The sequence below is a fragment of the Lepidochelys kempii genome, chromosome 5, assembly GCF_965140285.1.
Source record: "Lepidochelys kempii isolate rLepKem1 chromosome 5, rLepKem1.hap1, whole genome shotgun sequence".
Taxonomy (NCBI): Eukaryota; Metazoa; Chordata; order Testudines; family Cheloniidae; genus Lepidochelys; species Lepidochelys kempii.
Window position 1 is genome coordinate 81,522,946 of NC_136384.1, and position 25,727 is coordinate 81,548,672.

General features: G+C 39.7%; 1 protein-coding gene across 3 annotated transcripts in view; it reads left to right on the top strand.

Annotated features, from left to right (window-relative positions):
- The window catches only part of SLC12A2 (solute carrier family 12 member 2), a 102,252-nt gene that overhangs the window by 15,715 nt on the left and 60,810 nt on the right, over positions 1–25,727 (top strand). For all 3 annotated transcript variants that reach the window (XM_073344868.2, XM_073344869.2, XM_073344870.2), the window contains exons 2-5: positions 18,168–18,287; positions 19,766–19,841; positions 20,684–20,779; positions 23,958–24,097. In XM_073344868.2, coding sequence (XP_073200969.1) covers positions 18,168–18,287; positions 19,766–19,841; positions 20,684–20,779; positions 23,958–24,097 — 432 coding nt within the window. The remainder of the gene's footprint in view (positions 1–18,167; positions 18,288–19,765; positions 19,842–20,683; positions 20,780–23,957; positions 24,098–25,727) is intronic.

The following is a 25,727-nucleotide window of genomic DNA, read 5'->3' on the forward strand; positions in this document are numbered from 1 at the left end:
TGGTTAGTTCATCATTCTCTATCACAGTGAAGTTTAATGAAGAATTACCCTGAGTTGAGTTTACTAGCTTCTTAATTTTTTAAGAAACTCCAAGGAGTGGCAGCACAGGAACTCTAGCATATGTACCCCAGGTTGAAATCCTCCATGATAATGTAGTTTTTCTTTTTATACATTTATACATTACAGAAGTTGAAAGAGCTGTTTGTCATGTTCTCAATGCTGATCTGGTGGTCTGTAACAGACCCTAACATCCGTCTATAAACATTTCAGGTCCTGTGTCTGAACTGACACAATGATACCTTGAGACACTTATGTTTGTGTACTTTGCTCTGTTTAACACCTTCCTGACTAGTTTAGCTATTCTGTCACTCAGAAGTTGTTTTGCCTTCTACTGAGATAGAAGCCATATATAAGAGGCTCAATGTTCTATGAAACCAAAACTCTACTTTACAGCACTTGCATAACTAACAACCTACCTGCAGTATCTCCTGTTTTTGTTGTCATTGATGGGACAGGAAAGATATCAAAAATCACTTGTACTTTTCTTTTCTTTCAGCTCTTACAAAGTCCTTGAGACCTTTCAAGTGTCATCCGAAGCAATGTCATTCGTACCAAAATTTATCATAACCAGTGGAGTCTCAGCCTTCAGTATTGATTTGTTCCACTGTGATTGTTGGGGTCCTTCCCATCCACTTAAGAAATAAGAATGCTTCTGGATAGTGTCCCTCTTGCTGAAGTCCTGTGGGCAGCCCTTTTGGGTGTGTGTTAGAAAGACTTGAACAGTAGCTTTTAGAGCAGTCTATTGGGCAGTTTTGAATGTTTGAATCTACTGGACAGTCTTTAGATCATACTAGCAGGAGTTTGGGCTTCTCCCCAGAGGTTCAGGATCAGTTGTCTCAAGCAGAATTAGGTTAGACTGACATTTTGGTCAAAACGAAGAAAATGGGAACAATTGCTAAATCTATAGGATTAGCACTCTTAGCACCAGGATTGACAAGTACAGAAGGAAATTGCCATACTTTGCCAGGAATGCTACCGGCAGCATTACTAGCCTGCTAGGAAACTTGGGGGAATAATTAATATTAAACCCGACTTTTGTTAAAGCAATACTGCTAAGTAGTTTAGAGGTTATAAATCTGCTGGTCAAAAGCTTATAAATCTGCTCCATCCCTGTAAGTCTCTGTCAACATCTCTTAGAGAATTATAACAACTTCTTTGCATTTCTGGTTCCTGAATGCTCAATTAACTTTTATTTTGGAGACTCTGACCCACTTTTGGGAGGATTTGCTCTTACTGCTACTACAATATTTTTTAAAAAACAATCCCAGACTGCTGTTGTCTGCATGGAAATCTTTTGTTACTCCCAATTTTGAGATTTATACTCAACATCTAAATTAATAAAACTTGTAGAAATTTTTTTTTCCATCTCTGTAGGTATTCAGTAATGTCTGTTCACTTCCACTTAGGTCTGCAGGTTGAAGCTATGTCTAGATATTTAAAAAAGCCTGATCCAAAGAGGCAACAGTGACTTGTACTTTTTGCCAGATTTTCTTCAGTTTTCTTCTGTCTCAGCTGTATAAAAACATCAGTTAATGTTTGTAACACTGAACTTAATTCTATCAGGAAATCAGCTTTTCTTCAAGGGCTTTGGTTCCACTTCCAGAACATGGTGGAGTACAGTCTTTCTGATCAGACAATAGTAGGGTACATGTTGTACTATTTAGTCTCAAAAGGTGAAATATCATAGTGTTGAGAACATCTTCAGACTTGAGTAATTATCCCAGGGAATTAGCTTGCAATATATATATTCCATTAAAATACACACACACACACGGAATTCCTTTAAAACAATTATGCCTTGCTATTCCATTACAACAGATAGATATATCCAGCCAAGGCTGGAAAACTTTACTAATGGAGTGCACGTGATTTTCAGGTTCTGGCAGCCTATTTTCATGTGTGCTGGTATTGCAGGCCATATCTGGCTCTTGCTGGTGTCCCTCTGTCTGAAAAAACAGACGTTGCTCTGCCATAGGAATTTACTAATCCATTTCTCATATTCTTCCTAATCCTATCTCATGGCTGGAACAGAAGTATCCAAAATGAGTTGGTAGAAGTCTCAAGCCAGTCATTTAAATACAGATTTTAAGTGGTAAATCTTTCTTTTAGATGGTTGTGAAAATTTAGCTTTTTCATGCTATCCGCAGAGACCTCTTCACAAGTTCCCAGATAGACATATGACATACTGAAAGCAGTATTCCCCTCTCTCTAAGATTCCCAGGACCACCAGTTAGATGAGGATCATTTAAACATAAAGCTAGTGTAATGTATTCCTCTTCGGTATAGATCAGGCAATTTATAACACTTGAATAAGTTCAAACATTAATGTGGTGACAGAGCAATGCAAAGTATGACATCTGTTTGGTTTTACAATAGATTTCAGTATTCTTTGGCGAACATTTTAATACTTCACCCACAAACTGAGCCTAGCCTTCCATTTTAAAATCCCTCCAGGTATTTCATTTTATTTTACCCTTCAGTCACTTTCCTCCCTTCCCCCAAAGTCTTGGTTGGGAGGATGTTAATGTAGTGGTCATGATATCAGCAGGACTTTTTCATATGCAAGATGTCCTCAGCTTCTAGCAGTAAACTTCTTCAAGCTATTAGAAAAATTGCTTTACAAAAAGTAATTTTAGAATGTAAGTATGGAGGGGAAGAGCTGTGGTTGCTTGTATGTCTCAATTATGCCTTTCCATACTTTCAATTTAAGTTTAATCTTAACTCTGAAGTTTTATTTAGGATTGTAGTTGTGTTTTATAACTGACTAAAAAACTTCCAGTTCTGATCAGTGCAATTAACCTAACTATTTTAATAATGGTATCAAATATTATAATCTTAAATTATTATTTTCTTTCTAGTTGCAACAGGATTTCTTATGTGACAACAGTGAGTGTGTTGTTTTTTTCTCACCCTCTCCTAAAATATTTTAGAAAGGACTTTCTTCTCCTTTATTCACAGTTAATCTCTTTCTGCTCTGTTTTGGAATTTTTGGCCATATTTACACTACCACTTAAGTGGCAAAATTTATATTGCTCAGGGGAGTGGGACCCCCTCCCGAGCGACATAAATTTAGCCAGCATAGGTGGTGGTGTGTTTCTTCTGGCGATATAGCTACTGCTGCTTTTTAGGGGGTGGTTTAATTATGCTGACTGGAGAGTACTGGAGAGAGGTGCCACAAGTACTCCTGTTAAGGAACTGGAGTAAAATTGTATAAACAAATGGGAGGTTTAGGGTAAATAGCTAATCTTGTAATTTAAGAAGAGATCATCCCTGAATAATTAATTGTGATTATATAGTTGTACTTTAGATGCGTCAAAGTCCCTTCACTTAAAGATACCTGGTCAACTTGAAAATTCTATTTGAAAATTTTTACCTAATATTTATAAAACTGAAAGGATAGTGGGGTTTTGTTTTTGTCCCATTTTACCCCCCCCATCTCACCCAGCTGGCTTGCTTTGCACTTTTGATGATGATGTCCATTGAATATCCTCTTTCCTGCGTAAATATGATGATCCTCCTACACTGCTGTGAGGGAACTCCTGTAATTGCTGTTTCCCCAGGTACTACATGGGGATGTTTACCAGTGATGTAGTAGGACATAGCTGCTGCTGCTGGAGTTGAGATCACTCTTTGGGAGAGGCCCAAAGGAAGGTGAGGAACAACAGGTGCTAGGTGGGGTTGGCTTCAGGCAACTCCATCACTCTCCAAACCTGAAGCACAGAGAAGAGGAGCAATGGGTACCTGGAGAGACCAGACTAAGGGGATTCTTCACTGCCTGGGATGTGTCTTTGGATCCTGAGTAGAGTCCAGAAGTTGGGAGACCTCACCTAATACTGTTGAAGTTGTAGGCAAGGATGTACGTTGGTGGGTGGAGAGTGGGCTTAAGCATGTTTGCCGTTGTCCTCAAGCCTGCCCTCTTCCTCTCTGAAAAGACCTTCCATAAAACATCCAGGAAGCAGAATAAAACCTTTACTTTAAGAAAAAGAAACATCATTTTGTAAAGACATACTGTGATCAAACTTCCTTTTGCTAGTACTCAGAGTTAAAATTTGTCATGGATTAAAATCTAGTTAAGGAATAAATTATTTAATTTTTAGCACAATAAAATCTTAATAGTGCTTCTATATTAGAAACAGCTTTTAATATTGATATCTTGTAAAGGGACACAAGCCACAGGTGGCAAAACTTGCAGATGAAGTTGGGTTCTTCAAGACTCGAAGGCCATGAAGAACTCCAGACACACAACAAATCTGGGTGAATGGGCAGCACAATAGCAGACTGAATTCAATGTTGCACATGCAAGATAATACACAACTGATTCATACACATTGCTGAGTTTTAAATTAACTGTACCTACTCAAGGAAAAGACCCTGAATTGTCTCAGTAGGCAGCTCCATAAAAACCTCTGCTCGTTGTGCTGTAGTGGTCAAAAAGAATCCAAATAATGTTAGGATGTATAACTTGGCGGCCACATTTATTGTAGCTTCTGTAGGCTGAGATCATTGTTTCTCCATCTCTTTCTCTCCTCTCCACAAGCTCTCTCTGTGCCCTCCATTTCCCCCTTCCATACCTGGGCACCACACTGTACATCATGCCCAGGGCTGTATGCACCCCTATTCTTTCCTTTTTCCTCATGCCTGCCTCCCTTCCTCCATACCTGGGTCCTTCCTTCTTCCCCCATCACTGGGACTGTGTGCCCCTACTCTGCCCTTCATCCATATCAAGTACTCCAGTCTGTCCTGCCCCACCCCCCCCATACCATGAGTTCTTTGTGGTTCCCCTTCCATCCATTTCAGAATCCCCTGTTATCCTCTCTTGGCAGGGACTCTGTGTGAACTCATTTATCCCCTTCACCCCATGTGAGGAGCTCTGTGTCCACCTTTCCCCCCTTCCATAATACCGGCTCCCCCAATCATTTCCCCCATATGGGGGGGGTTCTGTGTACTCCATATCTACCTTCACATTGCAGGGGCTGTGTCAAGGTTGCTTCCCCACTCTGAACTCTAGGGTACAGATGTGGGGACCTGCATGAAAGACCCCCCTAAGCTTATTCTTACCAGCTTAGGTTAAATGCTGCCACCACCGAAGTGTTACACAAAGAACAGGGGAAGTGCCCACTTCGAAATGTCTTCCCCCCCCCCCCCTCGCAAATATCCCCCCAAGCACAACACCCCCTTTCCTGGGAAAGGCTTGATAAAAATCCTCACCAGTTTGCATAGGTGAACACAGACCCAAACCCTTGGATCTTAAGAACAATGAAAAAGCAATCAGGTTCTTAAAAGAAGAATTTTAATTGAAGAAAAAGTAGAAGAATTACCTCTGTAAAATAAGGATGGTAAATACCTTACAGGGTAATCAGATTAAAAACTGATAGAGAATCCCTCTAGGCAAAACCTTAAGTTACAAAAAGACACAAAAACAGGAATATATATTCCATTCAGCACAACTTATTTTATTAGCCATTTAAACAAAACAGAATCTAACGCATCTCTAACTAGATTGCTTATTAGCCTTTACAGGAGTTCTGACCTGCATTCCTGCTCTGGTCCCGGCAAAAACATCACACAGACAGAGAGAACCCTTTGTTTCTCCCCCTCTCCAGCTTTGAAAGTATCTTGTCTCCTTATTGGTCATTTTGGTCAGGTGCCAGTGAGGTTATCCTAGCTTCTTAACCCTTTACAGGTGAAAGGGTTTTTTCCTCTGGCCAGGAGGGATTTAAAGGTGTTTATCCTTCCCTTTATATTTATGACAGGCTGTGTGCACCTCCCCTGCATATTTTCTTTCCTGCCGCCATTCTTTTTTCTATCAGGGAGAGAAGTCATTTAATGTGTCAACATGTTAAATTATTGGGAGGGTAAGCAGAGATGAACAAAAAGAACAGGAGTACCTTAGAGACTAACAAATTTATTAGAGCATAAACTCTCGTGGGCTACAGCCCACTTCATTGGATGCACAGGATGGAACATATAATAAGAAGATATATACATACAGAGAAGGTGGAAGTTGCCATACAAACTGTAAGAGGCTAATTAGTTAAGATGAGCTATTATCAACAGGAGAAAAAAAACCTTTTGTAGTGATAATCAAGATGGCCCATTTAGACAGTTGACAAGAAGGTGTGAGGATACTTAACTTAGGGAAATAGATTCAATATGTGTAATGACCCAGCCACTTCAGTCTCTCTATTCAAACCCAAGTTAATGGTATCTAGTTTACATATTAATTCAAGCTCAGCAGTTTCTCACTGGAGTCTGTTTTTGAAGCTTTTCTGTTGCAAAATTGCCACCCTTAAATCTTTTACTGAGTGGCCAGAGAGGTTGAAGTGTTCTCCTATTGGTTTTGGAATGTTATGATTCCTGATGTTAGATTTGTGTCCATTTATTCTTTTGCGTACAGACTGTCTGGTTTGGCCGATGTACATGGCAGAGGGGCATTGCTGGCACATGATGGCATATATCACATTGGTAGATATGCAGGTGAATGAGCCCCTGATGGCATGGTTAATGTGATTAGGTCCTATGATGGTCCAGAAATGAATCGAGGTCTTGTGCTGGGAAGTGTTGCTGGGTATCATCAACCAATTTTTTGATCTATAGACAACTGAAGAGATGCTTGAAACTGTGGTTATGCTCAAGAGTTTGCAGGGGCTTTTTGTCCCTCATATTCCCCCCCCCTTTCTGTTTTTCCATTTTTTTTCAGTCCCAAATCAGTAGGGTTCTGTCCAATGATACTCAGACTGAGGCTTGCGAGCCACAAGTGGCTCTTTAATATATCTCCTGCAGCTCTTTGCAGCACGTGTTAAAACACTATGTGATTTTTTTTTAATTATTAACCAATCAGGATGCTTTTACTATGTTGTTAACCAATTGTAGTTGATAAAATAATACTTGGTCAGTTGTTTTGCTGTTAGGAAGATATAACTAATCCCCTGCCATACTGTTTTTAAATATGAATACATAGTGAATGAAACAATGAATTCATGCTACTTTTGGGTAATGTTGATTTCTAATTTGGTTCCTGAACCACTTAGGACTGAGTATCACTGGCCTAGAACATTCCTTGAAATCTTAGCTTTTGAACGTTGCATCCAGTCAATCCATCTAGTCGCAGGCAGCCAGACAGATACCATCAAGTTGAATATAAGCCCTTCTTGAGCTTGGCTAGTTATACATTGCATAATTAACCTATATACCTCAGTGCAGCAAACAGTAAGACCTGAGTAGGTACGAAAAATTTAGAATGGAGCCCCTCCATTTAGAATGGAGTCTCCTTCCTTAGAGGTTTTTAAGGTCAGGCTTGACAAAGCCCTGGCTGGGATGATTTAACTGGGAATTGGTCCTGCTTCGAGCAGGGGGTTGGACTAGATGACCTTCTGGGGTCCCTTCCAACCCTGATATTCTATGATTCTATGTTCTCAGTTGATCCTTTGGCACTACAATAATTGTAACTTTTTAAAATAATAATTTGGAAGGGTTGGAAAGAGACTTCCTTTATGGGCATGTTATTTGTAACTTTCCAAGACATGGGGGTTTTTTATACCATCTTCAGAAGCATCTGGCAATACCATTGATGGACGAAACTGCTCTGGTATGGCAATCCAAGCTGCTATGTGGAATAAGATATTTTTCTATTTAACTGATCAATTTTTTTAATATGTAGTTTTCTTTTTAAATACATTCTCTAATCCAAGATTTTCTTCAGCAGCTAATGGAATTATCAGCACCAAGAGCATGTCAGATTACTTGCAGGATTTTGTATTCACCTTAGTGTAGTGCATCTGGGGCTCAATGGATGAGAGAGAGTGTGCAGAGGAGATATGTTGAAATAGAAACATTTACCTGTAGGTGTTTCACTGATTTGAGATTAAAGTCTTTTTTTTTCATCCTGATCACATGCCATCTGAAGCATGTTGTGCATATGCTAAGAAGATTTCACCTGTGAAGCTGGTAAATAATGAGTAACTGATTTACTTCTTAAGATCCTGTTTGAATGTGTATGGTTTATAAAATAGTACTAGTTACAGTACATAATGATGGAATGTTACCTTTAATAATTACTCCCGCCCTCCCCCATGACAAGGACTTGGCGGTGACGCTGCACCCAACCCTCTCCCAGAAAACACCCCGGGGCCCTGCCCCTCTGTGCCAGGCACACCGGGTATGGGCAGGCAGGCTCAGCCTGGCATGATCCAGGTGTGGAGGAGCTTAGTGTGTGGGGATCCAGGCGTGGATTGAGAGGGTTCTGAGTGGGGCAATCTGTGTGCAGGCAGTTCAGTGGGGGCTCCAGGTGCATGTCTATGCACAGGGGCTCATTTGGGTTCCAGGTGCAGGGGGAAGGGGACTCTTCAGGGGGTCCAGGTGCTGAAGGAAAGGGGCTTAGTGGGGTGGAGGTCTGGTGCAGCTGATTGGGGCTCAGTGGGGTGGGGGTCTGGGTATGGAGGGCTCATTGGTTCAAGTTCAATTGGGGGGGCTCAGTAGGGGGTGCTTTGGGTGCAGTGGTGCAAGTCCAGAAGCTGGAGGCTGAGATCAGTGGGGGGGATGGATACAGGAGGTTGGGGAACGGAGGACTCAATGGAGGGTTCTGGGTGCAAGGGGGTGGGGTCTAGGTGCACGGGGTTGAGCAAATGGGGGAACAGCTGTACAGTGACCCACTATGGCTGAGGAGTAATGGGGGCAGGAAGTGGGGGGCGGGGGGGGGGGAAGGCAGAGCTTCCTGCAGCCAGTGGAGGTTTATGGGGGTGGGTATGATCCTGACTCAGCCCCGGCTGCTCCATGCAGGGGATGAGGAAGCCCCTTCCATCCCTGGCCCAGTAGGGATGCTTGTCTACACGGTGAATTAATGCATTATCAGCTGGTGCACTGTAGATTCAGACCCTGGCTTGCTGCACACTAACTCCCCCTGTAAACAAACTCTTAATCTGTAACATGAAAAACAGTAAGCCTGTGCTTGGCTTCTTAAACAGTGGAATTCTTTTGCACCCACAGACTTTCAGAATGTCTCACTGTTCTCATTTGTGCATTATTAAAAAGGCACCCACTGGCACTGATAACCAACAATAACCTTTAAACAATTCATGTACTTGTAAATACTTCCCTACAGAACATTACATAGTAGAGAAGGACAAGACCTACAGGACAAAACTTCAATCTGTTATTCATAATATACATAATTTAGTGCTGACTTGATAGTTCATAACTCACTGAAAAGCTAGCTATGATCCTTTTTTTTAAAAAAAAAAAGAGGACCATGAAATTGGTTTAAAAGCTAGTAAATAGAGTCCTGCAAATCTGCAGATATCCATGGACCATTTTTGGGAATAGTGGATCGGATGCGGATACAACCGCGCAAAGCTCTGCTCGCCAGCGACGCCTATCCTGTGGCATCTGGCTTGGGCAGCCTGGGGGCTGCAGCATGCTCAGGGCCAGTGGCTGGGCTGGGTGGCAGGCTGGAGTCGGGGCTGTCCAGCACCCACTTGCCGCGCCACTTCCTGTCTAGCAGGTCAGGTTCCTCGGACAGCACCAGCGTCCCCACCATGGCCCGGCCCAGCAGCACGGGCCGCGCTCCTGGGCAACAGGGCCTGCCCCTAGCTGCGGGGATTTAAGCGGGTGGGGCTCTGGCACCCCACCTCTTTGCCCTGCTGTGTTGCAACATGTACTACTACCATTGCTCTTGAGCCCTTGGGAGCAGCACGTGATGTGATGCCCCTTCTCCCCAGCCCTCCACCCTGCGCCGCCCCTTCTCCTAGAGACCCCGCCCACCCAACACTATCCTTTTGTGAGACAGGGGTGTGGATGCAGATACAGGTAAAAGACAGCTAGTGGATTGCAGGTTGATTCTGGCAGCTGCAGATCAGATGCAGATCCACATTTTTGTATCCACACAGGGCTCTACTAGTAAAGTTCTTAAATGTTCAGCTGTTTGTAGAATCTACCAAAAAAAGATGAGAAAGCCGTGGTATTGCTGTAACTTACTTAGTTTATTGCACATAATAGTGATGGAGGGTATTTATTAGTCTTAAAAGGATTCTGAGAATATAAATATGTTCAATAGATTAAACTTAAATTGTAATTCCTATATGGTTAAATATAAAACAAAGTAGTGTGGATTTGATAAAATCACACTAAAAGTAGTCCACTGTAAATTCAGGGGAGTGCTTGGTGATTTGAGTACTGTGGGACAGTTGAAAATCCTGAAAATTCTTTTTTCTCCCCTCTTAGAATTCCCCCGATCTTTTCAATAACACTCTGTTCTTTTGTTTCTTATTAGAAACAGGGCGGGGTTTTTTTTGTGTGTGTGTGAAAGCAAAAGAGGTCATCAAATGTTGATGGTCCTCTGTTGGCCAAAGCATAAAAACTGCTTGGATAATATAAACACCTGGGTCCTTTTTGTTTTGATTTTTAAAATTAAATAAGTTGCAAGCAGTTTTGTGCTTTTCTATAACAAAAGACTGCATAAAAGTATTTATACATAGTATTTTTGGCAATTATGGATTTCAGAGCAATGATGAAGAGTTCATTTTTGTCTTACTCAATTATTAAAACATTTTGTTCAGGAATCCTCTTAAGATGTATAGATGGCTTTCTAAGCTTCATATCTGAGAGTATTAAAATAGAAATGTGATCACTGCCATTGCTCAAACTACTCACTGCCATGGTCACTCACTTTAGTCAGAGGGGCCCAAAAGAGGTCTGGGGAGAAAACAGATTTCTGACATTGGAAATCTGGTGAGAACTTAGATTAGGGCAGATGGTGGCAATTTTCCTGGCCTCTTGTATTAGAGGACCCCATCCTCCCCATCACAAAGCAGCATAGTTACTGAAATAAACACAGGCGTGAATTACATCAGATAATGAGTTCCTTATTGTTGTCAGTGCAAAATTTTTTGCTTTGGGGGAGCTTGCTCACTAGTACAGTATCCAGTCTTTCCTCTTTGTAGGGCACTGAGACATCCAGAGCCAATTTTGTGGTGTTCACTTTAAATCTAAGCTTACTGTCTTTCTGCTTTTCATTATTTAAAAAAAAACAAACGGGGGAGGGGCCTAAATATTTTCAGCGAGGGCCTCTTTATGCCACTCGGTAGTGTAAAGTGTTCTTAAAGTTGGCTTAAAGATCAGCACAGTCTCCACTGGGTGACTCATGACACCTAGAAAGAACTAAAATGGAAAGTGATCCATTAGGGTTATGGTGTTAATCACTTTAGATGGGCTTGAGTTATGGTATTTGTGATCCTTCTGTTAGTGGACCCTTTCCTTCCAAATCTCCTCAGTTAAAGTCTTCTGCTTATAAATATCTAGGACTCCTACTTAAGATCTTGGCTCTTAAATAGGCTCATGATAGATAGGTATTACTATCAATGGATGATATAGTCATACTAAAATAGAACCTACTAATATATTTTGGAAATTTAGCATCTCTTGGCTTATCAGTAAATGTTGGCATTTGAGAGCTGGTTTCTGTGCAAATCCTAGAACTTCAGAAGATGGAGACAGTCCTCTTTTCCAACAAAACACTCTCGGAGGAGGGGGAGGTAGGCAGCGTCAGCCATAGCCGCCACAACTGGGGTTTCTTCCCATAATTTCAGGGTGCTCAAGAATACTTGATCTAGACCACCCTTTACAGTTTGGAGCCTAAAGGCTTGTCTACACAGGGAAATTAGTATGGAGTAAGCTAGGGTGTGAATTCATAGCACACTAGCCACTCTGCCCTGCCTACCTGTGTAGGCCCTCTTACTGTGCTCTAAAAGCACTCTTTGAGGGAATTATTCTGTCTTTACTTCCAAAGAGGCAAATTCTCTTTCTAGTTATCTGCTATGCAGGCACCCTGGTAATTTGTCTTCCCTTGATATTATAGGATTATAGCTGGAGAGCACAACCTTAGGGGTTGTGGTCCAAGGTATCCCCCTGTAGGTCTGAGTAATGCTGCCTGGTGATATACGGGGATACTAGTAGTCCTAGTATAGATATTAGACTTGATGTTTGTTTCAGAAAAATTGTGATTTCTTAGAGGAAGGGCTCTAACATCTGGAGGGAAAAGATGATTTCTGCTATGTAATTACCTTTCTGTGAAGAACATCCGGCTGAAAGTGCCCCCTTCCCTTTGGGTAATATCATAGAATCATAGAAATGTAGAACTGGTTGGGACTTCGATAGGTCATCTAGTCCAATCCTCTTCACTCAAGTAATAACTAGACTATTCCTGACAGGTGTTTGTCTTACCTGTTCTTACAAGCCTCCAATGACTGAGATTCCAGAACCTCCCTAGGCAATTTCTTCCAGTGCTTAACTACCCTAACAGTCAGGAAGACTTTCCTAATGTCAAACCTGAACCGCCCTTGCTGCAATTTAAGCCCATTACTTCTTATCCTATCCTCAGAGGTTAAGGAGAACAATTTTTCACTCTCCACCTTGTAACAAACTTAAAAAAGGTTATGCCCTCTACTCCTGGGGGAATTCTGTGCCAAAAATGCAAAATTCTGCATATTTTACTTGTCAGAATAATGCAATATAGTCACACCAGTTTCACTTATTTTGGTAATTTATTTAAACTACTGTACAGAAAAAAAATCACAAATAACTGTGTAGCATTTCCTAAACACATGGAAGTTAAATTACAAATACTTGGTAACCAATACCGTGCATTCTAGTTATAATTCTGGATTTTCATTTAAATTACATTACTTCTATTTTGGTGTTCTGTAAAGTAGAATGTTGCTTTAAATTGCTCAGACTTTTACACATACAGTTTTGCTAATCATTGTCCTGCATATATATCTATATCTATATATCTATTTTTTAATTAAATGGATAAGTAAAATAGATCCTGAGCTGTGCGCTCTCTGGCACAGAGGAAAAAAGTGAGAAAGAAAGCACATACCCTTATGTCTTCACCAGCAACCTTAAAGCGCTGCCACAGCGCTTTAATGTGGCTGTGTAGTCGTGGCACCAGCGCTGGGAGAACTCCGTGAGGGGAGTAGCTACCAGCGCTGGGAGCGTGGCTCCCAGTGTTGGTGCACTGTCTACGCTGCCACTTTACTAGCACTGAAACTTGCAGCGCTGAAGGTTTTTTGTTTTTGTTTTTGTTTTTCCCACATCCCTGAGCGAGAAAGTCGCAGCGCTGCAAAGTGGCAGTGTAGACAAGGCCTAACTGAGGATTCCGTTACTGTCACTTACAATAAGCCTCCTTTATATCACTCTTGCAAGGTAAGGGATCCTTAATTGATTAAGAATGGGAACAATTAACTAAAAATGGGAACATTAGCAGCCTGCCTGCTTAGTTTTTACATTTCTGCTCTGCCTCAGGGACAGCCTGCTTCACACAGCCCTACTCCTCCAAGCCCGGGATGCAGCAACAGTGAGCGAGAAGGACAGAGTGAGTCTTTCTCACTGGTTCCCATGCAGGCACCCGCCCAGTCGTACCCCCTTAATATGTCTCCATGGACGCACGCACATGCAGTTCCCCCCCATGGTGATCTGCTGCTGGCTACTCCCAGCAGACTTGCCTGGGCTGCTGGGGAAGGGGTGTGCGTTCGCCCACAGATTTCTTTGCTCCCCCATTTTTCTGCGCGGGGGTGCAGAATTCCCCCCCAGGTGTAGTCTCCCCTCAGTCTTCTCTTCTCCAGACTAAACAATCCCAATTTTTTCAGTCTTTCCTCATAGATCATGTTTTCTAGACCTTTAATCATTTTTGTTGCTCTCCTGTGGACTTTCTTCAGTTTGTCCACATCTTTTCTGAAATGTGGTACCCAGAATGGGACACACTAATCCAGTTAAGGGCTTATCAGTGTGGAGTAGAGGTGGAAGAATTACTTCTGGTGTCTCTTACAACACTTCTGCTAATACATCTCAGAATGATGATGGTGTGTTTTTGTTTGTTTTTGTTTGTTTTGTTTTTTGCAACAGTGTTACATATTTAGCTTGTGATCCAGTATGACCCCCGTATTCCTTTCTGCAGTACTCCTTCCTAGGCAGTCATTTCCCATTTTGTATGTGTGCAATGGATTGTTCCTTTACATTAGTCCTTTTACTTCAGACCATTTCTCCAGTTTGTCCAGTTTGTCCAATTCATTTTGAATTTTAATCCTATCCACCAAAGCACTTGTAACCCCTCCCAATTTGGTATTGTTAAGTGTACTCTCTGTGCTATTATCTAAATAATTTATGAAGATGATATTGAACAGAACTGGACCCAGGACCGCTCTCTGTGGGTCCCCACTTAATATCCCCTTCTAGCTTGACTGTGAGCCACTGATAACTACTCTCTGGGAATGGTTTTCCAACTAATTACGCATTCACCTTAGTATCTCCACCTAGGCTGGCTGTATTTCCATAGTTTGTTTATGATGAGGTCTTGCGGGACAGTTTCAAAAGCCTTACTAAAATCAAGATATACCACATCTACTGCTTCCCCCTTATCCACAAGGCTTGTTACCCTGTCAAAGAAAGCTATTTGGTTCGTTTGACATGATTTGTCCTTGACAAATCCATGTTGACTGTTACTTATCACCTTATTATCTTCTAGGTGTTTGCTTGATTATTTTCTCCATTACCTTGGGATGTACAAATGTGGTTTATCTAGTTCGTGTATTTGAGTTTTTTCGTTGCTGTTTGAAGCTAAGGGCATGGCTACACTGGAAACTTCAAAGTGCTGCCACGGGAGCGCTTCTGCAGCAGCGCTTTGAAGTGAGAGTGTGAGCGCTGGGGGAGAGGTCTCAAACTTGCTGTGGTCAGGGGGGTGATTTTTCACAGCCCTGAGCCAGCAAGTTAGAGCGCTATAAAATGTAAGTGTAGACAAGCCCCTTGTCGTCTTCAACTGGTGTGGAGTAGTGGCATGCAGATGAGCCTCTCCTCCTAGCAGTCAAGAGCCTGACATCAGCCAAGGGGCAATCTATAGACCAGCAGCACCACAGATTTTTCACTAGTTGTTTTTGCTGAAATACTATTTACAAGGTAGGACTATAAAGTACCTTTCTGCTATGTGGACAAGTTAGTTCATTGTGAGACCCCTAACTTCCTGACTTGTGTTTTAAGTTCATAATGTTAAAGCCTTTGAAACTGAATGTGTCTTGCATATAATAGAGCCTACTCCTCCTGTTAAAGCAAAGGGAGTCTTGCTCTTCACTTCGTTGAGAGCAAGCCTGAGCCTATACTTTGTAAAGTGCTTTTTGGAGGTAATTTGGGATGCAAGCTTCTTTCTTAACACGGTATGAGGTGACACTGATGTTGCATAGTATTAAGAACAGTATTAAGGATCATTTCTGTAGTGGTCATCCTTAAACATTATAGTTGTCTTAGGTTTCAGAGTAGCAGCCGTGTTAGTCTGTATCTGCAAAAAGAACAGGAGTACTTGTGGCACCTTAGAGACTAACAAATTTATTAGAGCATAAGCTTTCGTGAGCTACAGTTCACTTCATCGGATGCATAGACTGGAACATATAGTAAGAAGATAAATAGGGTGTGTGTGTGTGTGTGTGTGTGTGTGTGTACACAATCTAAGTTGGAAGTTGCCATACAAACTGTAAGAGGCTAATTAGTTAAGATGAGCTATTATCAGGAGGAGAAAAAACCTTCTGTAGTGATAATCAAGGTGGCCCATTTAGACAGTTGACAAGAAGGTGTGAGGATACTTGACGTAGGGAAATAGATACAATATGTGTTATGACCCAGCCACTCCCAGTCTCTATTCAAACCCAAGTTAATGGTATCTAGTTTGCGTATTAATTCAAGCTCAGCAGTTTCTCACTGGAGTCTGTTTTTGAAGCTTTTCTGTTGCAAAATTGCCACCCTTAAATCTTTTACTGAGTGGCCAGAGAGGTTGAAGTGTTCTCCTACCGGTTTTGGAATGTTATGATTCTGATGTTAGATTTGTGTCCATTTATTCTTTTGCATAGAGACTGTCTGGTTTGGCCAATGTACATGGCAGAGGGGCATTGCTGGCACATGATGGCATACATCACATTGGTAGATGTGCAGGTGAATGAGCCCCTGATGGCGTGGTTGATGTGATTAGGTCCTATAATGGTGTCACTTGAATAAATATGTGGACAGAGTTGGCTTTGTTGCAAGGATAGGTTCCTGGGTTAGTGTTTTTGTTGTGTGGTTGCTGGAGAGTATTTGCTTCAGGTTGGGGGGGGGGGGGGCTGTCTGTAAGCGAGGACTGGTCTGTCTCCTAAGATCTGTGAGAGTGAGGGATCATTTTTCAGGATACGTTGTAAATCTCTGATGATGCGCTGGAGAGGTTTTAGTTGGGGGCTGAAGGTGACAGCTCGTGGCGTTCTGTTATTTTCTTTGTTGGGCCTGTCCTGTAGTAGGTGACTTCTGGGTACTCTTCTGGCTCTGTCAATCTGTTTTTTTCACTTCAGCAGGTGGGTATTGTAGTTTTAAGAACACTTGACAGAGATCTTATAGGTGTTTGTCTCTGCTGAGGGATTGGAGCAAATGCGGTTGTATCTTAGAGCTTGGCTGTAGACAATGGATCGTGTGGTGTGCACTGGATGGAAGCTAGAGGCATGTAGGTAAGTATAACAGTCAGTAGGTTTCCGGTATAGGGTGGTGTTTATGTGACCATTGCTTATTAGCACAGTAGTGTCCAGGAAATGGATCGCTTGTGTGGATTGGTCTAGGCTGAGGTTGATGGTGGGATGGAAATTGTTGAAATTGTGGTGGAATTCCTCAAGGGCTGCTTTTCCATGGGTCCAGATGATGATGTCATCAATGTAGCACAAGTAGAGTAGGGATGTTAGGGGATGAGAGTTAAGGAAGCGTTGTTCTAAGTCAGCCATAAAAATGTTAGCATGCTGTGGGGCCATGTGGGTACCCATAGCAGTGCTGCTGACTTGAAGGTATGTATTGTCCCCAAATGTGAAATAGTTGTGGGTGAGGACAAAGTCACAAAGGTCAGCCACCAGGTTTGCCGTGACATTATCGGGGATACTGTTCCTGATAGCTTGTAATTCATCTTTGTGTAGAATGTTGGTGTAGAGGGCTTCTACATCCATAGTGGCCAAGATGGTATCTTAGGTTACTAATGTACCTCATATTTATTGTATTCCTTGGGTATTACTTTTAATATTTCTTATGCTTACTAAAAGAAACATTTACCTAGTTATCTAAAGCAAAACCACTTGGTCACTCAACATTCTTTTTGAGTGCTAGGCAATAGTAAAGGACGTCTGCACTGTGGGACTCAGTGTTGGATCTTCAGGGCATTCTGCAAGACCCATCTCTCTTCTCTTTTTAGTTTAAAAAGGGGATTGGGTGTGACTTAGAGGGGAGTTGATTATTGTGTGGAAACTTTCTTGGTAAGTGATACAATCTTTTTACAGTGTAGGTAATTGTCCACTGCACAGACTACCAAAGAAGTGATCAATTCATCATCTTCATTTTCTTAATTCTAAATCAAGTTTAGCTGTCTTTTCTGAAAGAGATCCTCTGAGTTCATTTACAAGTTATTGGGCGCAGTCGTGTTCACTTATGTAGTAGGGAAGAATAATTGCCTCTGCTGCTGGAATATTTCATTGGGTGAAATATTATAGCCTGTGTTTAGGAAAGAGGTCAAACTAAATGATGATGAAGGTGCCATTTGGTCCTTTTACGAGAGTGTTTCTTAATCTTTTAAATCAGATTGAAGGCGTATGAAGACAGTTTATAAATCTAGGAAAAATATTTGAATAACATGCTTGCACTAATCTACACAGTAATAGATTGCATGGTTGCAATAAAAAAATTGATACTAATTTGATTATAACTACAGTTAATATTTGTAGGTACTGCTCAACTACTATGGTAAGCTTTCAGTGGCATGACTTACTCACTGCCTCAAGTAAAAACATACTTTATTTTAAACATCTTTTGTAGGGATTTCAAATATCCAAACTGTAAAAATTACTGAAGCATGAAAATGTGTACAATAGTCACAAATTGTGACTAGAACACTACATAGATGTGGTCTTAGAAATTAATAATTTGTTGTCTGTGATCACTTTTACTAATAATGACGTCTGAGTCAAATTTGATTGAGTGTCCAGTTCTGAAATCACCTTTTGGACACTTGCTAAAGGATATAGAGGTACTTTTTAAAATTTATTTAAAAATTCCCGCCCTCTCTGCAGGAACCTTTTGAGGATGGATATGCAAATGGAGAAGAAGGGACTCCACCTGGGGAAGCTGATGCTACTTATACTGCAGACATTAAGGGAATAGTCAAGTTTGGCTGGATAAAAGGTGTATTGGTAAGTAAATACATAGTATGCCAAGCCTTTTAATACATAACTGACCTTGCCAGTTACTTTACATATTTTGAGTGAGTGTATTTTTCAGCAAGAATGAAAGGTCAGTTGCAGATCTGTTTTGCTAAAAATAATTGAATCAAAGGTTAAAAAACAAGTAAAAAATTTAGAGGGGAGGTATTGAAAAGTAATCTTTGCTATCTTTTTAGTGCTTCAGTGTGTAACACATTTGTTTAAATCTTGTCCTGAAATGGGTGTTAAACTCCCCCTCCCAGAAATATATATTGGGGAAATGCACACTTTTTTTCCCCCAGAAACTTTTAATTAAAAGGTTGTTGGAAGACCCACCTCTACATTCCACAGTGGGTTGAGGATTTGCTTTGTAATCTTGGACAAAGTCCTCAGAACCGTGCTTTTTAGTGATTCTTGTCTACTTGGGATATGCTACTCAGACAAATAGTTAGAGCCCAGCTATGCATCTGTGTTTCCACTCCAATTATGTCTCACTGAAAGGCCTTTGAATTGGCTTTCTGAATCTTGGGAAATCCCTAGACATGCTGCTTGTTCTTGGAGCTCCTGGGATTTGAAGAGAGGCACATGTCTCCCAGTATATACTCACTTGTTAATTAAATTGTTCTCTTTTGGCAATGTTGTGAAATGTTTGTTTATCTGTTTTAAGACTCTGTGCTAATTTTATTACTGAAATTCTGCAAAATGGAAATTCTTTATTTATACTATTCTGTTGAGAAATTAAAAAAAACAAAATCAAAACACACACAGGTAATAAAAGCCTTTTAAAAAAAAATTTGAGTGCAGAACAGTAGGATTCTGAAACAAAATGTTCAGAATGACAGAGTTGCAGAAGAAGCAATATGGCCTGTTCCAGAGGCTTTTCCAGCTCTTGCCATAACTAAACTGTGCCTGTCCTTGTTTGAAAACAAAGGAGGAACAAAGGACACTACATAAGACAACAAAAGCAGCAGAGGACTAGAACCGGTGCTCCAATAGACCATTAGAAAGTTGGGATTGTCAGTTTTGCAATGGTGTATACTCTAGTGAGGAAGAGAAACTCATTGTTCTCTGTGACCAATTTGGCATTTTTTCTGGAATTGGTCTAGGTCAAAAATATTAGGTTTCAGTTCTTGAATCAGTGTAATTTTCCATCCCTGATCTAGATAGAGTGGGTAAGAAACCTGTGATCAGAAAACAATTCCTTGTTCCCAAGATATAAAAGATGAAAAACTCCATCCAACCAAACCAGTAACTCTTGTATATACCTAAAAATGTCACTCAGTCATAAAACATTTTAGGAGGGAAAAAAGGGTTTTGCTACAGCAACTAATCCATTCAAAATTTTAAGTATGAATTTATTTGTAGGCTTAATACATTTTGTTTGCAATACCTAGCTAAAATAACTCTTTGTATATGTTAAAACCATGCAATTATGAGAAGATATTATGTCTTGTGTTTTGTTTTCCTAGGTACGATGTATGTTGAATATTTGGGGGGTGATGCTCTTCATCAGACTGTCATGGATTGTAGGACAGGCTGGGATAGGTATGTGTACAATTTTAAAAAATGTGACATCTTATTTAGTTTTAGCGAATGCAGTTGTATGTATGGAGACAGGGTAACTTCTACAATCATGGATCATTGATAACGCATTTAGAGCAATTGGGGAAGGGGGGCTGAATAATACAGATATGTCGCCTGTTACTCAGCATGATCATAAAATTCTTAAGAAGCTAAATGAAAAACTTGCTAGAATGTCTAATCTGACTCCTCTTTCATAGTTTTTCAGAGTGAGTTACATATTTTTTAGCTTAGGTCTGAAAAGGAGATTGATAGATATGGAGTGTATGTGCTAACACCTATACTTTAATTTAGCCTTGATGGCTTAGTCCGGAACTGGACTACAGTAAGCCTCACCTCTGTAGCAGGTTCTAGGGAGCAAAGCTGCCCTGCTCTCTGGGTGGTGGAGTAGAGAAGAAGATTTCTTCCATACCTGTACAAGAGCTGTGCCTAGCTTAATGTTATCCAAACCTGTTTGGAAAGTACATTCTCTCAAGTTGCAGTGGGGGAGGTTTAGATTGGATAGTAGGAAAAACTTTTTCACTAAGAGGGTGGTGAAACACTGGAATGCGTTACCTAGGGAGGTGGTAGAATCTCCTTCCTTAGAGGTTTTTAAGGTCAGGCTTGACAAAGCCCTGGCTGGGATGATTTAACTGGGAATTGGTCCTGCTTTGAGCAGGGGGTTGGACTAGATGACCTTCTGGGGTCCCTTCCAACCCTGATATTCTATGATTCTAAGTTTGACACAATGAAGTACAAGGCACGTGTATTTTTCTGAAGCTAGCTTTAATTTTTAATATATTGTAACTATTTTTTTCTTTTCAAAGCTCTTTCTGTCTTGGTTATTGCAATGGCAACTGTTGTGACAACTATCACAGGAATGTCTACTTCAGCAATAGCTACCAATGGATTTGTAAGAGGAGGTAAAACTACTTTTGTAAACAGTTCTTTGTACTTTAACTGTGGCTAAAATGCTCATATATTTGCTCAGTAATGATGTCTTTTAAAAAAAAGTATTTTTCCTTCAAAAATGTATGCTATTAAATATCCCCCACTTCTGTTACATGGCTTGGTTAAATAAAAGCAATTTTAACTCTTTCTTATAGATGAATCCATTGGATGAGATTTATGTATTTCCTGGTAAAAACATATTTATGGTTTCAGAAAACATCTGTTTTTGTCCTGTAGTAGGATGTATTTCAGTTTATTCTCTTCAGAACTATACAAGTTCCTGGAAACACATAATTTTATGGTGGAAGACTCTTCCAAAAGAAGTTCAATTGCTCTGAAAAGTTACCATTTAGATAATCTGAATGCTTTTCTCTTCAGAGGGTATTGGTTTGAGACTGGCATTTTTGTTAGCATGCATGCTTGTCCTGTAGCCAGCAACTATGTACCTACAAAATAATTTCAGTAAGAGCTTAAGGTGCAGGGAAAGACTTCACTGGTGATTACTCTGCTCCAAAAGTATTTCATCACAGTAGTCAGTCAGCCATTTTATTATAAAAACCAGTAACAAAGTAAAGCAGTAGCAGTTACAAAAAAAACTCTTCACGATTAGACATACAGACAAAAATAAAAGGAGTACTTGTGGCACCTTAGAGACTAACCAAAAAATGCCACCATTGCAGAGCAAATAAGACATAGCAGGAACACCAACAACTAAACGTTAGCCTTGTCACAAGCATAAAATTGTCATTTGTCATTTAGCTGTTAATTAGAATTGACACATTTAACACTGTTCTCTTCTGTGTATTAAAGAGTAAAGCTATATTCTTGCTTCTCTTCTGGTAATAGTGCCATACCCTGTGTCTTGTAATAAGAAACTGTTTTTAATCTGAGCGCTAAAGTACTTTACAGATAATAAAAGAACCAGAGTGTAGTTTACAACCCATTTACATATATTAATCTTTCCAAACCTAGAATGTAGACTCTAGGATTTATTTTTAAATCTATTCCTTCTCTTCCCCCATCTGATCCTTTTAGGCACACGTAGTTAATATTTCCTAGTCTGAAGTTGACACGTTACTGGATTCAGAATATGAGATCTTCAACTTAAAACATCCATTATCTGCAACTCTGTGAAATTAATGGAGTTTTGCTCTGTATTTCCCCATACCTCCAATTATGTGTTGAAATGGAAATTTGAGGATTTTTTCCTTGCAAAAGTTGTATTCTTTAAGTGGGATACAGGTTGGGTTTTTTTGTTTTTCGGGTTTTTTTGTTTGTTTTGTGTCCAAGTAAATGAAACCCTATATAAAAGGTTAGATTGTTGCTGAAAGACATAAAAGACAAATTTTCAATCAGAGGTCAGTATTAAAATATAGAAATATGACATGCAAAGGCTACCTTTTGCTGATAAGGCCAGTATAGGGAGATATCATTAAGGGAATGTGTGTTGTTTGCCTGCAGACTTATTCTTAAACCATTGAGCAATTTTTTTTTTTAAAACATACATTTCTGTAGTGTCAAATTTCTTTAAATTGCTATTTTTTTTCCCAGATGTTACTCTTCCATCTAGCCTCCAGTGCCCCATTTTCTGTTTAAAAAGTTTTTGTGCATGGAAATTAAGACACTGAGAATATATTTCAAACTGGATAACAAAGGATTTTATCAGATATAACTGTTTTCAGTGTTCATTCTTCTGGAATTCATATGTTAATATACTGTTGTACTTGGATTTCTTGTATTTGTGAGAATTTCTTTTTTCTAGACAGGTAACAAGAAATAAGTCATTCTGCACAGTTGGTTTGACTACTTTCTATCAAGTTGTGTGCTATACCAGTCAATATTTATTTCCAGCATTTCCTATAGATTCTACCTGTTTAATACTAGAGAACTAAAGGGCTGTCTGACTTTAAACAGATCTTTTAGAAATTCTTTCTTATTGCAAATTAGGGGATTTTCACTTAATGCCACATTTTGAAAATCTAGAAAGATATGCCCAGACTTGTCAGGTCCATAGCTGGCCTCCTCAAAATTATAGCACTTAGGTTTTGAGTACAAAATGAAATTTCTGAGAATGTACAAGTAAAGTTAACTTAGTTGGAGTTAAAATTGATGGATGGGGAAGGCCAAAAGAAATGTTGAACCATGTTTTAGTCCCAAATGATCTTTATAATGAAGATTCTTCAAATTTTCATGTAGTACAAACTTGCTGAAATCTCATGCAATGGTTACATTTTGAAGAACTTTTTTAGGATTAATGATCTGAAGTTGTGCTTCCTAATTGAAATTTTTTTTAGATATAATATAATATTGCAGAGAATTCCATGAAGATCTGTCCTCTTTTTAAAATGATTATAACCTCCAGTTTTTGATAGGAATGAAGCTTCATGTGGCTGTTAGTAGCCAAAACTACTCCTTTCAGAATGGCCATCTCTTGTTGTTCCCAGTGGGTGTAAAGCCAAGCTGCTTTCAGGGTAGCTCTGAACAGCCTAGGGAGCAAGTACTTTGTAGCATGTAATAATTGAAACAAAATAGTATTTCTTGACTATATATGCATGTTTATGCTAATCTAGAGCAATGTATCTGATGGATTATTTAAAAAAAATCAAACACCATACCAAATATGTATTTATAAACAGATTTACAAACAAGTCATAATTTTTTCAGTGCATGTTAGAGGCACAAGTCCTCACTGAGGAAAAGTCTACTTCCATGTTATCTATAGGTAAAAGTGTGTCTAAGTAACAAAGCATTCAATCTTCCTCCATCCTTCAAAATAGTTTCGCCTGTTCAGACAAGCAAGTATCTGTAAAATTCCAAATCAGTTGTGTGCTTGAACAGTAAGACTGACAAAGCATTTCTGGTGAATGCATGTCTCAGGTGATGATGTAAAGCACCAGGTTTAAGTAATTTTAGTAACTTGGGGAAGTATAATCTCTAGATATAAGTTGTCACTATCTGTTACATACTGAGTTTTTGAACAGAAATAAGGAAAGTAGTTGAGATTTGTTATTTGTATTATCATAAGTGCCTAAGATTTAAGAATTTCCTTGCTGCTAGTGACTTTCTTGCCCACATGAATAATTACAGCTCTGTTGCTGTCCAGAGTTGCTGTCCAGAGTTCTAAAGCATTTTCATATCATTTTTCTTTAGGAGGAGCATATTATTTAATTTCCAGAAGCCTGGGACCTGAATTCGGTGGCGCAATAGGCCTAATCTTCGCATTTGCTAATGCTGTTGCAGTAGCTATGTATGTGGTTGGTTTTGCAGAGACAGTTGTAGAACTGCTGCAGGTAAATAGATTGCATTTGCTAATCTGTATGACTACCCTGACTTTATGCTAATTTTTATTAATTACGGTTAACAGCAGCATGTATTGATACGGTTTTAGGATGTGCTACAATATTACTTCTCATATTAATACACTGTTGAATGATGACATTCAGTTTGATATTAATACATTTTTTTGCATTTTGCCTTTTTAGAGTGGGACTAAGCTAAAATTGTAATAAAAATCAAATTGACAGCTTAGAAAAAAGGCTGATGAAATATGAGTTACTAATAAGCATTTTGTTGTTGTCAAGCAGTCCTTTTAAAGCTTAAAATGTATGGTTGTCTAGTAGAATGTTCCCAAGCTTCTTTTAAAGGATCTAGAAAGATTTAAAAATGGGCAGAAAATAATAGAATGAACTTAACTAAAAATCACAAGTACAATCTCATTTCCCTGGGACAGAAGTTGATTGAGAAAAATCATAAAATTCATGCTTAATGAGAAGAGAGAACCTGGAATGTGGTAATGTAGGTAGAGACTTGGGAGTAATACTGAACATGTCTGTGCAGCAATATGGCAGCAAGAGAAGGCCAGTGCATTTTCTGGGTTGTATACACAGAGGTATCAGTACACATAGTGACAGGGAGCTTATATAATCAGTCTCTCTCTCTTTCCTGTGATATAACCACACCTGGCATATAATAGATTATTCAGTTTGGGGCAATACATTACCATAAAGCTATTGGCAAATTGTATATAATTCAGATGAGTGACAGCAATGATTAAGGGTTTAAAGAGCTAAATGTATATAATTTGGCAAATAACTGTTAAAGATGCTGGGGTACATAAATCTACAAATATTTGAAAGGTGTAAACATTAAGGAAGAAGAGTAGTTATTCACAGTAGTATGAGAGGAGTGGGCTGGGGGTGTAAATGTTCCTTTTCTTAATGCCATCTGAATACCAGCAAGGATTTTCCAATTCTAAATTGTATTAGTTTGTAGAATAGTCTATGAAAGGAAGTGGTGGAGGTTTCTTTGCTGGGGACATTTAAAACTAGTTAAAAAAAAACAAAAACACACACACACCCCTAGATACTTCAGAACCTTTGTAAATGTAATACAAAGGATGATCTTGCATTGGTAGGAAGATGAGTTAAGGTTTTCCTTCACAACAGCAGCAGCCAGAGATGTCACACAGGCTCTCATACATTCAGAAGTCGGGTGTAATATAGAGTTAAGTGATGGTAATTGAGTTCTTAGACATATTAGTAGAAAAAAGCTACTACTAAAGAAGTGCCAGAAGAAAAGCTCTAGAAACAGTGAACCCCCTATCTACAAAGCAGTTATATCATGAAGAGCAGTAGTGGCACGGCATTGTGGAAGGGTTTGCGCTGTCAGCAACGAGTAACTTGTGAATGTTAGTTCTGTGACTGGCTTCTTTATGGAACCTGTCAATAAGGTTGCTGGCTGATATCCGTTCTGTTGGTTGAAAGCAGTCACTGCCTGTTCACTCATTTTCATGTGAATGGGGCCATTAGCTATTTCATTTAAGCCTCTGAACAATCTTCAGCTGGTCCTATTTTTTGCTTACCGACATCAGCAGGTTTGAATCAATGGTATAAAGGTAAACTATTTTTATTCACTTTCTAA